We start from the raw sequence: 14,821 nt of genomic DNA, 5'->3' as shown, positions 1-14,821 counted from the left end.
TCTACGTGGACTGTACTCTGCTGGAGAGCGTGGACTGGGTCTACCACGGCATGGACATCGGCACTGACGGGCTGCTCATGGTCGGAGGCATCATCGAGAGCTTTGAGACTCCGTTTGAGGTGAGTGGTTTTTATCGACAGGACCTCCTCATCAAACCTACTGTGTGTGTTCGGGATGGGCATCAGCGGTTCACAGTAGTGGAGTTCCTTTGAATCGTCAGATGTTTATTTAACAATTCTACGTTTCTGTGACATCATCACGCCAAATGCATCACCAGGTCAGTTCTATATTTTGGTTCAGACACCTTTAACCCGTACAGGCCCAGTTCTACTTTTGTGGCACTACCCAAATGAGTTTTTCTCTCTATTTAACCTTCTTAACTTTCTCCCCGCCGGAGCATTTTACAGTGAGTTGCTAGTAAGGGTGTTAGAAAATATCGGTTCTGCAATATATCGCGTTATTTCATTTCACGATACTGTATCGTTATTAAAAAAGTAGTGTATCAATATTTTTAGGTATTTATTCAAATGCAGATATGGTGGAGGTTCATTTTGGTTTTTTTTGGTTTTCTTTATTGGTTATATTTTATTTACTATTATTTAACACTGTTTTATTAAATAATGGTTATTTGAAGCATCCTAAAATCACCTTTTACTGTCTGAGAGGCAGATGGTAGTTCCTTTGGAAACTGATTTTACATTTAAATCACTGTTTCACTTTATATCACTGCTACACTTTATATAACTGTTTCACTTTATATCAATGCCCTGAAATGTTTAAATCCAACCAGAAGTCTGTATTTACAGTACTGTACAGAAGCTCTTTCAGAGGTAGTTCTTTAGTGTCTTTTACAGTTTATATAGCAACCCTAATGTCAGCCTGGTACTAACCCACTGTTGTGTTCTGGTCTGTTGGTTTTTTGTCTTCTTGTGCTATATGTAAAGCTGCTGAGTACTGGAATTTCCCCTCGGGATCAATAAAGTATCTATCGATCTATCGATCTATCTATCTACTTTGTTAATTGTGCTACTTATTTGTGTTTGTTTTCTTGCCTATTTTCTTCATTTTTTTAAGATACATTTTGTCTCATTTTGGTCATTTTTCACTAATTTTTTTGCATATTTTGTCTTTATACTCATTTTGATGCATATGTTTGTCCATTTTTGGTCACTTCATTTCTTATTTTGTTACTTTTTAATTAATCTAACATTTTTTTCCTATTAACTATCTATCTATCTATCTATCTATCTATCTATCTATCTATCTATCTATCTATCTATCTATCTATCTATCTATCTATCTATCTATCTATAGCAACAAATTATTAATATTATCAATTTGCTCATTGTGCTACTAATTTGTGTTTTCATTTTCTTGCCTATTTTGATTCAGTTTTTGCCTCATTTTGTTCATTTTTCACAAATTTGTTGCTTATTTTTTACTTTGCTCATTTTGATGTTTTTGTTTGTCCATTTTTGGCCACTTTTTTCCTCATTTTGTTCACTTTTTTAATCAATCTAACATTTTTTCTATCTATCTATCTATCTATCTATCTATCTATCTATCTATCTATCTATCTATCTATCTATCTATCTATCTGTCTGTCTGTCTGTCTGTCTGTCTGTCTGTCTGTCTGTCTGTCTGTCTGTCTGTCTGTCTGTCTATCTGTCTGTCTGTCTGTCTGTCTGTCTGTCTGTCTGTCTGTCTGTCTGTCTGTCTGTCTATCTATCTATCTATTTTTGTGATATAGCATTAGATCCTTTTCTGATCAAATAAGAATTTGTTTAGTATTTGTACATATTTCTGGTGTAATTCAATTCTTCCAGGAAATAATCTTTTTTTTTTTTAAAAAAAAGAAACAAATGAAAAATTGCCTTTTTAACAATATCATGATATATTGTGACATATCTGATTTATATTTAGTCTATATAATGTACATTATTATAGACGGAGGCAGTAGATCCAGGTGTAGATTACTGCACAAAGGGAGAATTTGATTTTCCTTGGTCAGGATATGTACAGTCAGTCCAGCTGTGATTTACAAGGCTGACAATTAATACTGAACAAATAAGAAGTAAAAATATGAATTATGAAAGAGCTGCAGCATCTGAAACCGACCACAATGAACATTTGACAGATAAACAGAATTACCGTGCTGCAGTTTCACACTCACAGTTTGTCATTTATGTATTGGGATTGTCTCTGTCAACTCACCATATTTTTTTATTAGTAAGTTGTTTTTTTTTCTTTTTTTTTAATCCATGACTAGAAATTTCAGACGACTCCATATGAATTCCAGGCAACCCCACTGGGGTCCCGACCCCAAGGTTGAAAAACACTGGACTAAGGAAAGTAATTCACACGATCCGCAACAGCTCCAACTACAGTATAACAGTGAAAACACAGACTGATGGAAAATCTCATCATTGGTGGGGAAAGAGTGAACAGATTTATCACCATTTATTATAATATCCTCTGTATTTTGTGTTTTTTCAGTGTAAATCATGAATTTTCCTGTATTTAATTTACTGAACGTATAGATGTTCATAAAAACTCAGATTAAAGTTGAGGGTTATTTTTCACATTTACTGTACTTTACGGGCTATAAGCTGCACCTGACTATAAGCTGCAGGTGTCCACGTTGTAACATGAGATATTTACACAGAATGATGGAAAACAGACAGATTATGTAAATATTTATGTACATACCTTAACTGCTTTTTTTCCCGACAGTGTCTGTAACACGGCAGTAAAACGGCAGGAACACGGCTGGTTCAAAAACCCAAAAAAGTCATTGATCTCCGTCTTCATCTTCCTTCTGCTCATTGAAACCACTGCAGTCGTCTTCTTCAGTGTCGGAGTTGAACATCCTCAGAAAGGCTCCGTCACACTCCTTCTACGTCTCTACCGTTGTCACTTCCGTGCTGCAGCTCTATTTCCTTCTTTACAGACACATTGATTGGTTTGAACTTAAAAGCTGCATCATATGCATTTCTTTGTGCGTTTTCCATGATGAGGGTTTGTGCATGACATGCAAAATGATTGTTAAAAGTTCAGCTTAAAACTTCTCCTCTTCATCACCTCTTCCACCTGTCTGTCTCGCTTTTGTGCTTCCTGCTAGAGCGCCCCCTGGAGGCCATTAGCCTGTATAAATCTACACTTGAGCTGCATCGATGTATAAGCCGCAGGGTTTAAAGCGTGAGAAAAAAGTATTAGCTTATAGTCTGGAAAGTATGGTACTCAGACTTGGTCGTATCTGGAGCATAAGTGGAAAACTATTCAATATATGTCAACACAAACGGTCAGTTGTGTTGTAATGCTTCCTTTTTCAAATTTTTCTGCCATTCGTTGGTGTTTTCCATCATGCTTATTGTTAATATTTCATTTCAGGAGCAGAAATAGAAAACCAAATGATATTTTTTCCAATAAACTACTTGACTTCTGTGCCAAATGAGCAAATGCAAAGAATATGAATTAACATGACTAACAAGTTCCATGTTTCGATGCAGTGCAAAATGTAGGAAAACACCGTCCTCTGATGGATTAAAGTTAAAATATTTATGACTTTGGATGGATGTGGATATAAACCACAGCTTGGTTATTTCAGGCATCCGATCACAGGACAATAATTCTGGTTATTTTTTATGTTTTGCAACAGTTACTACCCTTTCTCATGTCCACCTTTGGAACATTTGTTTCTTTTTTCTTTGATAATGTTGTCATAAAAAAGACAAATTAGACCCTCATGCTTCTCCATCCTCGACACCATCACAGATCAACTTCACACCACATCACCTTCTCTGGCTAACCCAGAACGATAGAGGAATGACTACACAGAGCACAGAGCGATGGTTTTTTGTGCATAATGAAACACATTACACGTCCAGATGGACTTGTAACAGCAGATGACATTTAAATCAGCAGTTAAGAGTGAAACAGACAACATGTGCGGACTGAAGGAAACTCATTCGTATGCATCTGAAAAGACATGTAAACACACAGGAAGGAACACACAAGTGGAGAGTGCGTCCCCCCGGTGCGGTCCAGCCCCATTCCCTTTTCAGCGCAGGCACAAAGTGTGTAGGCTGCGATGCTTAGAAGCCATGTGTTTGTTTTTATGTGTAGAAATCCCTGTAACCTGCCTTAACCTCAACATCAGTTACCTTCCAAGAACCAGCGGTACATCACATTACAGAGGAAACACTCATGGGTGTTGGAGCAGAGGATGAGTTCAGCTTTGTTTCCCTGCATTCCAGTGTTCCACAGTCAACATCAGCCACATCACAGGCCTTTTACACCGCCAGGGTCTACAGTAATTACCTCTGCCAAGGAACGAACAGTGGAGGTTATGTTTTCATCGGGGTTTGGGGGGACACATTTTTTGTTTGTTTGTCTGTTAGCAAGATAACTCAAAAAGTTATGGAAGGATTTGGATGAAATCAAAATGGGTTTTACTGGTGAATCAAGGTTGTAGAAGATGACAGTGTTTCCACGGTAACTACGGAGCCTCTGAACGTCCAAATGGGTCATATCTGATGATCATGAAAAGATGAGTAACTGTACTTTACACCAATTTATTTACATGTATTGATAGGATTAGTGCAAGGGTGTCAAACTCCGGTCCTCAAGGGCCAGTATCCTGCATGTTTTAGAGATTTCCCTCTTCCAGCACACCTGGAAGCCACTATATCGTTATCAGTTTTCTGCAGAGCATGATGATGGGCTGATCATCACTGTTGGGAATAACAGCATTAAAAATAGTGGCGTTACTAATGCTGTTATTGTTTTCCAGTGACGGGTAAGCTAATTAATTACTATTTGAAACGTTACAATGCCGTTACTGTTACTGACAGTGAAATGTGGTGCGTTACTATGCACTGATATCTAACAGCTGTTATCTGTTCTGGCTCGCTCAGCCAGGCATGAGAGGTGTGATGTTCGCGGACGAGTCAGATCTTTTGAAGGGCTCTTTTCAGTGAACAATAAGAACCGATTCGTTGCGAGCCGTTCGTTTACGAGCCGTTCTTATATTCAAATTGCCCATGCTGCCTTTGTGCTTCACCTGTGTGTCCATGAGTCTGAGTTGTCCACGCTGCCTTCACCTGAACAAATAATGACATGTCTGAGTTTGAGTTGTCTGCTGCTCACCACATTCACTTGAATGCAGATACGTGCACAGCTAACTTAGGGGAGGAGTTATCAGTGAGTCTGACTGACTGGACTGAAGACGTTTACTGCTGGATCAGGGAGGAACGACTGAAAAAAGAGATGTGGGATTAACTGGAGGAGCATCTGCTTCCTATAAATGCAGATATGTACCTATGTGGTGGAAAAACCGGGCCCTGGAGGACCCCAGCCGGGCCCTGGTGGACCCCAGCTGAGCCCTGGTGGACCCCAGCCTCACCACAGTCCTGGTCTTCAGTACCTGTCTGCTGTTCTACTCTATGAAACTGGCCTGTGAAACACGCTCAAAAATCAGTTTCCTTTTACATATTTGAAGGTTTTTCAAAAAAGTAACACAATTATTACTTTACCTGGTAAACAATTATAGATATGAAAGAGTAATTCCATTACTAATTCAATTACTTTTTTTTTGTTTTTGGAAAGTAACTAGTAACTATAATTAATTACTTTTTAAAAGTAATTTGCCCAACTCTGCTGATCATTAAGTGAACCAGGTGTGCTGGAGGAGGGAAATATCTAAAACATGCAGGATACCGGCCCTCGAGGACCAGAGTTTGACACCTGTGGGTTAGTGGATCAACAGTTATTAAACAGTTTACATCAGTAGATGGTTTTGGTCACCAATAAAAATGCGCATGCGTGGCGTCTGTCAAACCGCCGGCGGATCTACTCCTAGAAATCCAGCCTTTTAACTACTTATTTCTTGCCTTTCAACGCTTTCTCACTTGAACCTAACCTCTTAACCGTGTCTTTTTAACTTGACGCCATCAATCCAAACCTCCATCAGGGCAGGTAAGTATTGTCAGTGGATCCTTACCTCTGGCTGTCACCCATCGCTTCCCGCGCTCTGCCCCGGTATCTCGCTGTTTCCACCATGGCGTCATCCTCATCAGCCGGAGATAGTCCTCTTGTCGAAGCCAACAAAACCCTGGTAAAGGCCTACCAAACTATCGCGGATCTCAAAGAGGAAATACTGCGCCTCTCCGCAGAACTCGAGGAGAAAAATGCCCAGCTCTGTGGTTTCTCCAGCCGCCTTCCCACACTGTCCAGTCTGTTTCTGAAAAGCGCAGAGAAGCCCAAAGCCTCCTGTGATGATACGGTGTTATGGGATCCTTCCTCTGCCTGTTCTCGCCCCCCGTGTTCTACACCCTGGTCTGAAGTGGTGATTCGTGGCCGCAAAAAGAACACGAGCAAAGACTCACCACCGCCGACCATCAGCACATCAAACCGCTTCGCCGTCCTGTCCGTGGAGGACGCTCCGGCTCCTCCCCCCGCGGCTGGTGTGCCCCCCATCCCACCTGGCTCTGTCCCGGAACCGGCTCCTGCTGACTCCGTGGCTGCCACCGAGCTGATTACTGGCGACGGTCCTAAAGCCGGTCCTCCTGTGAAGCCGTCGAACAAGGGTCCCCGCTCCTCGGTCCGCTCCTCTGCCCGGCGCCGCCTCCTCCGAGAGGCCGTCCGCCGTCACTCCGACGGTCCACCCGTGGAATGTCCACCTAGAGAGACCAGGAACCCTTCACCTTCAACACTGTCTCCTCGACCACTTTTCCCTCCGACCACCGCTATCCTCGGGGACTCCATCATCCGTCACGTCCGTTTCTTTAACGCCATAACCAGGTGTTTTCCTGGTTCCACCGTCACCTCCATCCTCCATGAACTCCCTCAGCTGCTGCTCTCACTGCCGTCCACCGTTACCCGGATCATAGTTCACGTGGGCTTCAATGACACTTCTCTTCAACAGTCTGAAGTGACGAAGGTTCATTTTAAAAACCTCTTTGATAAACTGAAAGGATCCGGGAAGGCTGTTTTCATTTCCGGGCCCCTCCCCTCCTTTGCCCGTGGTGTGGGCCGTTTCAGCCGCCTCCTCAGCCTGAACACCTGGCTCCAGTCCGCCTCTGCTCTGAACGGCTTCAGTTTTATTGATAACTTTAATCTGTTCTGGAACCGCTCCTCCTTCTACAAGTCCGATGGCGTCCACCCCTCTACACTAGGCAGCAGCGTCCTGGCTCAAAACATTCAACACGCTGTCCAGACTAAAACCACACCCACACCTATGTGACTACGCTCCCCGTCTTCTGCTGCAGTCACCTGCTCCCCCTGCTGGTCACATCAAACATCACCACGTTCAGAGTCTCCTGTACAGTCTGTAGTCAGACTGAATACCACCCCAGCTGATCTCTCCTCCTCTCCCAGCCCCTCACTAATGACAGCTACACCCCTCACTCACACCAGCTCACCTTTGAGGAACAATCTCTCTACTGGTCACCATCCTATTCCTGTTATTTTCGGTTCACGTATGGGGTTTCACACTGCTAAAAGGCATCGTAATATCACCAATCTCCGCCCATTAATATACACCTCAGTCATTGGTGCGTCCTTCTCTATAGGGTTATGGAATTGCCAATCTGCAGTGAACAAAGCAGATTTTATTGCTGCCTATGCCAACCATCACACACTGGACATCCTGGCTCTCACTGAAACCTGGATTACGCCTGAAAACAATGCAACCCCAGCCACACTTTCTATCAGCCACACATTCTCTCATACCTCTCGTCCATCTGGACGAGGAGGTGGTGTGGGTCTGTTAATTTCCAACAAATGGAAACACAATCAACTCCTACCTTCAGTCAAATACAACTCCTTTGAATACCATGCCATCCTAGTGACAGCACCAGTCAAACTTTACATAATTGTCATTTATCGTCCACCAGGGCAACTGGGTGATTTTCCTGATGAGCTTGACACTCTGCTTTCCTCCATCCCAGAGCATGACTGCCCCATGCTAGTCCTCGGTGACATGAACATCCACTTAGACAATCCCAGCTTCTCAGATTTCATGTCACTAATACTCTCTTTTGAGCTACAGCGGGTTTGCAGTCCTCCAACCCACAAAGCTGGTAAAGAGCTCGATCTCATTTTCACCCGAAACTGCAACACAGATGCCCTCACAGTCACACCTTTACACCTGTCTGACCACTATTTCATTCAGTTCAGTGTGTCTCTCCCTGAAAAACACTCTGCTCCCTCCCCTATGGTCTCTTTCCGCCGCAACCTCCGCAATTTGTCCCCCACCCACTTCTCCACTGTCGTAGCCTCCGCTCTCCCTCCCCCCAGCACTTTTTCCTCCTTAGAGGTTAACGATGCCACTGAGTCTCTGTGCTCTACACTTAGCTCCTGTCTGGATAATCTGTGCCCTCTATCTACTAGACCCGCTCGATCCTCCCAGTCCCACCCATGGCTCAATGATAACCTCCGGTCGCTGCGTACCAACCTCAGAGCCGCAGAGAGAAAATGGCACAAAACAAAAAGCTCTTCTGACCTGATCACATTCCAGTCACTATTGGTATCCTTCTCATCCAGTGTCACTGCTGCGAAGAAGGCTTACTATAATAACAAAATTCATTCTGCCACCGACACCAAGAAACTATTCTCAACCTTTAAAACACTACTCAACCCTCCACCTCCACCGCCCACTACTAATCTGACAGCAGACAATTTTGCTTCATTTTTCACAAATAAAGTGTCTACTATCAGCAGTCAGTTCACTGATCCACCCATAGACTGCACGCCTCCTTCTTCAACATCATCATCATCACACACTGCTTCCTCTCCCCTGACTATGGCTACTACTAACTCAACTGATAAAAGCCCAACTGCGTCATTCCCCTCATTTACTCCCCTCACAGAGAACGAGGTGTCTAAACTCCTTTCCTCTAGCCGTCCTACAACATGCTTGTTGGACCCTATTCCATCCAACCTCTTACAGTCTGTTGCCCCTACTATCACAGCACCAATCACACATGTCATTAATGCTTCACTGACTTCAGGAACATTTCCTACAGTATTTAAACAAGCGCAGGTAACACCACTACTCAAAAAACCTTCCCTCACCCCCACTCAAGTGGAGAATTATCGACCAGTCTCACTCCTCCCATACCTTTCTAAGATCATCGAAAGGGCTGTTTTCAAACAGGTCACAGAATTCCTCTCCCAAAATAACCTCCTGGACATCAACCAATCTGGCTTCAAAATCGGCCACTCCACTGAAACGGCTCTGTTGTCTGTGACAGAAGCCTTGAAAGAGGCTAGAGCAGCAGCCAAGTCTTCAGTACTCATTCTACTGGACTTATCAGCAGCATTTGACACTGTCAATCATGATATCCTGTTATCCATACTCTGGAACATGGGCATCACAGGCCACGCACACTCCTGGTTTCAATCTTACCTTACTGGTCGGTCCTTCAGTGTGTCCTGGCTAGGGCACACATCAGCAGTTCACCGCCTCACCACGGGGGTCCCCCAAGGCTCTGTGTTGGGCCCCCTCCTTTTTGCCATATACACCACCTCACTCGGTCAGATCATCCACTCACACGGCTTCTCATATCATTGCTATGCTGATGATACCCAGCTCTATCTGTCATTCCCACCTGATGACTCCACAGTCTCAGTGCGGATCTCAGATTGTCTCTCTGACATATCTGCATGGATGAAAGCCCATCACCTTCAGCTGAACCTGTCCAAAACTGAACTGCTGGTCTTCCCAGCTAAGCCAACCATACAGCTGGACATCTCCATCACTATTGACTCCATACCTCTGGCTCCTACCAGTGTAGTACGTAACTTGGGAGTCATGATTGATAATCAGTTGACCTTCACGGATCACGTTGCCTCTGTCACCCGATCATGCCGTTTCACTCTGTTCAACCTAAGAAAGATCAGGCCATACCTAACCGAACAGGCCACCCAGCTCCTGGTGCAGACTATGGTTATCTCCCGTCTTGACTACTGCAATGCTCTTCTAACGGGCCTCCCAGCTTGTGTTGTCAAACCACTACAGATGGTCCAGAATGCAGCAGCGCGTCTGGTCTTCAATCAGCCTAAAAGGGCACATGTCACCCCCTTACTCATTGAGTTACACTGGCTACCCATAGCTGCCCGCATCAAATTCAAATCTTTAATCCTAGCCTACAAAATTCTCCGTGGGTCTGCTCCTGTCTACTTAGGTGCACTAATAAAAGCTTATGTCGCCCCACGACCACTCCGCTCGTCTGGGGAACGTAGTCTGGTGGTCCCCAGACCTTGTACAAGACAATCCAGGCTCTTTTCATGGGTCGTTCCACGTTGGTGGAACGCTCTACCAAGTGCTACAAGAACAGAGTCATCCCTGCCTATCTTCAAGAAGCTCCTGAAGACCCAGCTCTTCCGAGAGCACCTCCTGTCCTAGCACTTTCAAACATTCCATTTTAAATATTCTAATAAGGTTTTTCCCAGGACAACCACAGATTCTTTCACGATTATCTCTGGACCTGCTGCGGTGGTCCGGCCTCTTCCCTGCCCTCATCATCACCACTCACTTATCCTCAACCGCCTCCATGTGTCTCCCCCTACTCCCCCCTTCTCCCCCTCTCCCCCAGTCCCTATCTCTATCGCTCTCTCTTTTTCCCCTTCTCTACTCTCTCTCTTTAACCCCAACTGGTCAAGGCAGACGGCCATCCTCCAGGAGTCTGGGTCTGCTCGAGGTTTCTGCCTGTTAAAGGGAAGTTTTTCCTCGCCACTGTCACCAGTCACAAGTGTTTGCTCCTGGAGGATTCTGTTGGGTTTCTGTAGAATTGACTTAGAGTCTGGTTTTGACCAACTCTATATATAAAATGTCAAGAGATAACTTTCTTGTGATCTGGCGCTATATAAATAAAATTTGATTGATTGAGTGATTTAATTGGTTTTCCCCTGTAAGTCGCTTTGGAAAAAAGCGTCTGCCAAATGCGTAAACATAAACATAAACATAAACCTGTGGATGTTTGGGTCTTTTTGGGTTAAAGCAGAAATACTACCTATAACTCCTTGAAGCTGGTTTTGTTTTCTGATTTACTGTGGTCTTTCCAAATTTGTGTGCACAGCTACGGGTGTGACATTATTTATTTTTATTTAACTGTAGATTATTCTTACATGAAGACACCTAAACCTCCATCAGTGCAGCTAAATCTGTCACAAACTTGGAGAATTGTGTTGGGCTGAGTAAATCCAACAGCCATACAACCATAGCACCCAAACCCCAGAAACCCCTGCTCTGGTATAAATCATGTTTCTGCACCCCTCCCTCTGTTCCCTTTGCGTTAGCGGTCTCTTCCTCTTCATGGTTTAATGAGTTTGAAAATGATATGAATCATCCATCCTCCACAGTCGTCAGAGCTCAGCCCAGAGGAACTATCGGACAGCACAGACCACAAAGAACTGTATCAAAACCCCTCAGTTTTGGGTTTTCTGCTCATTTATTGGACTTTCTGCTCAGTCTCAGTGCACTCACAAATCTTACTTCAAGCAGCAGCAGCTGTTTGTTTGATAAAATCATCTTAAGAGGCTTTTCTTCCTCCAAACCCACACAAAGCGATTCAGTGACACTTGGATGATCAGAGGAACATCCAGCATTTGAAAGGACAGATGTTTAGTACTGAATACGAACTAAAGCAGTGTCATTAAAGCCGTTAACCCTATGACGACTACCATTAGAACAGGCCGCCAAGATTTCTTTATGTTGTGTTTGAAATAAAAATGTCAGAAAATGTCTTTTTTTGATAATTCTTTTAGTTTGTATAGATCGTTCTGTGTCCATTAGGGATGGGAAGATCATCCGATACATACTGATAAACCGAAACATGCGTGCGCAATCCGATTGCACTGGGAGTGAATGAAAATTTTGGAATGATATCGAGATGTATTAGTTATTGAATGTTTTTTTCAATAAAATTCGATCCATTCAATAGAATGTAATGACAAAAGCAAAAATCAGGTGCTCCTCAGTCAGAACCACAGAAGCAAAAACCTGCATTTGATGCTTCGTTTTGTGGTAAAAACTGAAATTCCTACAAAAACAGTGAAACATCATCAAAGACTGTTGGATGAGAAAACTGAGCAAATTATAAAAACTCAAGGAAAGAAACCCATGTAATCCATTTCTGCCCAAATCCAAACATAGTCCAAATGTTGTGTCTTGTTGGTTTAATGGTTAAACCACTAGAAATGCATCTGTACTGGGTTATTGGAGGTTCATACTCTACAGCAGCTCTGAGTCAGTTTGGTTTGTTTTCTGGAACCATTAAACCAAGTTGGTTTTATTTCTACAGAGTCCAATCATCTATGACAGCACCTTAACTCTTTCATGCCCAGTGGACACCTATTCTACAGCTGTTCTCTTGTATATTCATGTTTTTTTTGTTTGGTTTGTTGTTCCATTTCAGTTCTGAAAGTGATAGGCTCAATCCCAATTCACCCCTTGGCCCCTCCCCTTTACCCCTACCAGGGTGCGATTTGTCAAAAAAACAGAGGGTGGGATGTTTTGTTTTTTAAGTCGGAGGGGAAACTTTTTTTTTTTTTTTTCATTGTGCATCTCCAGAAGTACAATACAAAAAAAGAAAGAAATTCCCATTTTATGATACAAGATTTTGTGACACACAAAGTATAACTCCCACCCCCCAGAACCAATGGCGACCTCCATACCAACCCAACCTGGATCTCAAAATACGAAAACCACTAATAAAAACAAATACATGTATATAGATGAAAGAGAATATAATTTACAGATATAAACAGATAGATGATCAGCATAGTCATAGATAATTATGTTTCACTCTTTCTTTAACCATAATGTAAACACCATCCCACATACTAAGGGTTTTTCGACTGACTGCATGCATCTGGGTCACTGACCTCTCCGTCATAACTATATCTAGAAAATAATTGACCCATTGTTGCCGTGATAAAGTATGAGGTGGATGCCATCTCAATGCCAGCATTTTCTTGGCTGCACGAAAGTGAAACTTTACACGCTTTCAACGTCCAACTCCCTGGTTCTATTCCTCTGTTATACACAGCGTTGGGAATAATGGCGTTAAAAATAGCGGCGTTACTAATGCTGTTATTGTTTTCCAGTAACAGGTAATCTAATTAATTACTGTTTGAAACGTTACAACGCTGTTAACAGCAGTGAAATGTGGTGCGTTACTATGCACTGATATCTAACAGCTGTTATCCGTCCTGGTTCGCTCAGCCAGGCACGAGAGGTGTGACGTTCACGGACGAATTGAGTCTTTCGAACAGCTCTTTTCAGTGAATGATAAGAACCGATTCGTTGTGATCCATTCGTTTACGAGCCATTCTTCTATTCAAATTACCCACACTGCCTTCATGACATGTCTGAGTTTGAGTTGTCCACAGCACACCCCATTCACTTGAACGCAGATACGTGCACAGCTAATTTAGGGGAGGAGTTATCAGTGAGTCTGACTGACTGGACTGAAGACATTTACTGCTGCATAGAGGAGGAACGACTGAAAAAAGTGGAGATGTGGGATTAACTGGAGGAGCATCTTCTTCCTATAACTGCACATATGCACTTATGTGGTGGAAAAGCCGGGCCCTGGTGGACCCCAGCTGAGCCCTGGTGGACCCCAGCCTCACCACAGTCCTGGTCTTCAGTACCTGTCTACTGTTCTACTCTATGCAACTGGCCGTGAAACATGCTCAAAAATCAGTTTCCTTTTACATATTTGAAGGTTTTTCAAAAAAGTAATGCAATAATTACTTTCCCTGGTAACTAATTACATTTATGAAGGAATAATTCTGTTACTAATGCAATTACTTTTTTGGGGAAAGTAACTAGTAACTCTAACAAATTACTTTTTAAAAGTAATTTGCCCAACACTGATTATACAGCGGATCTTACACAGAATTTTCACAACTTCTAACCTGTATCCACTGGACACACAAATGCTGGGCCCCATGAATTTGTCACATTTACACCCCCCACCCCCTTTATGGCGCCCCAGTGCATGGGGACATTTGCGAATTCTGAGACTGCCGACAGTTCAGTTCAGGTGAACGTTAATGCCAGTGATGTAGGATATAGGTGGAAGAAAACTGTCACAAACTGCCTGTTATTTCAGTTGGTTGGTTGTCCCCCCCCCCCCCCCCCCCAGGATGAAATTAATTGAGCAGAAGCAGGGATGTAAAACCCAGAGGGGGAGGTTGATCCCCCCAACAAATCGCACCCTGCCCTTACCCATCCATTTTGCGCAATCACCTGACGGAGTAGGGGTGTTGCGATTCTCGATGAGTCGGCTAAGGGGGAGGGCTGAGTATTTTCTTCATAAACAACTTAATCATTTGATAAGGCTGTTTCAATGTGTTATAGATCGCATTCCTGCAGTTTGCGGTTGATAGCTGCAAAAGATCCCCAAAGCCTGTGCAACAGAAACGATTACAGCTGTTGACGGCATGATGAATACTTTCAGAGAACAAAGTTATCGATGACTGCTGATAGCGTCACAGGTCTGGAAGGGTTGTCTCATTTCATAGGAGAATGTTTCAACCCCTACCCCTCGCAACTCCGATTCAAGGGGTAGTGCCAAGTGCAAGGGCCAAGGGGTAGGGGTAGGGGTAAGGGGGAGGGCCATGGGGTGAATTGTGATTGGGTCTTAATGTCTGTACAGTACAACCCGTCTATCCTTTAGTTCTTAGGTTGGATAAAGAAACCTCTTTGAAAACCTGTTACAAACCTTCTTAACATCTTTTGGAGAGAAACCTGAATAAGCGTGACTCTCAAGATGCCATTATATTTCCCGAAGGTGACTTTAAATACCCA

General features: G+C 43.3%; 1 protein-coding gene across 1 annotated transcript in view; it reads left to right on the top strand.

The window, feature by feature from the left end:
- LOC115429148 (collagen alpha-3(V) chain-like) overlaps positions 1-14,821 on the top strand; it is a 133,567-nt gene that overhangs the window by 105,442 nt on the left and 13,304 nt on the right. Inside the window, exon 4 of the mRNA XM_030148396.1 lies at positions 1-119. This exon is cut by the window's left edge and continues 74 nt beyond it. Within this exon, the coding sequence (XP_030004256.1) occupies positions 1-119 (119 nt within the window). The remainder of the gene's footprint in view (positions 120-14,821) is intronic.

This window comes from Sphaeramia orbicularis, chromosome 12 (genome assembly GCF_902148855.1).
Source record: "Sphaeramia orbicularis chromosome 12, fSphaOr1.1, whole genome shotgun sequence".
In the NCBI taxonomy this organism is placed as follows: domain Eukaryota; kingdom Metazoa; phylum Chordata; class Actinopteri; order Kurtiformes; family Apogonidae; genus Sphaeramia; species Sphaeramia orbicularis.
This window is presented reverse-complemented; position numbering and strand designations above follow the sequence as displayed.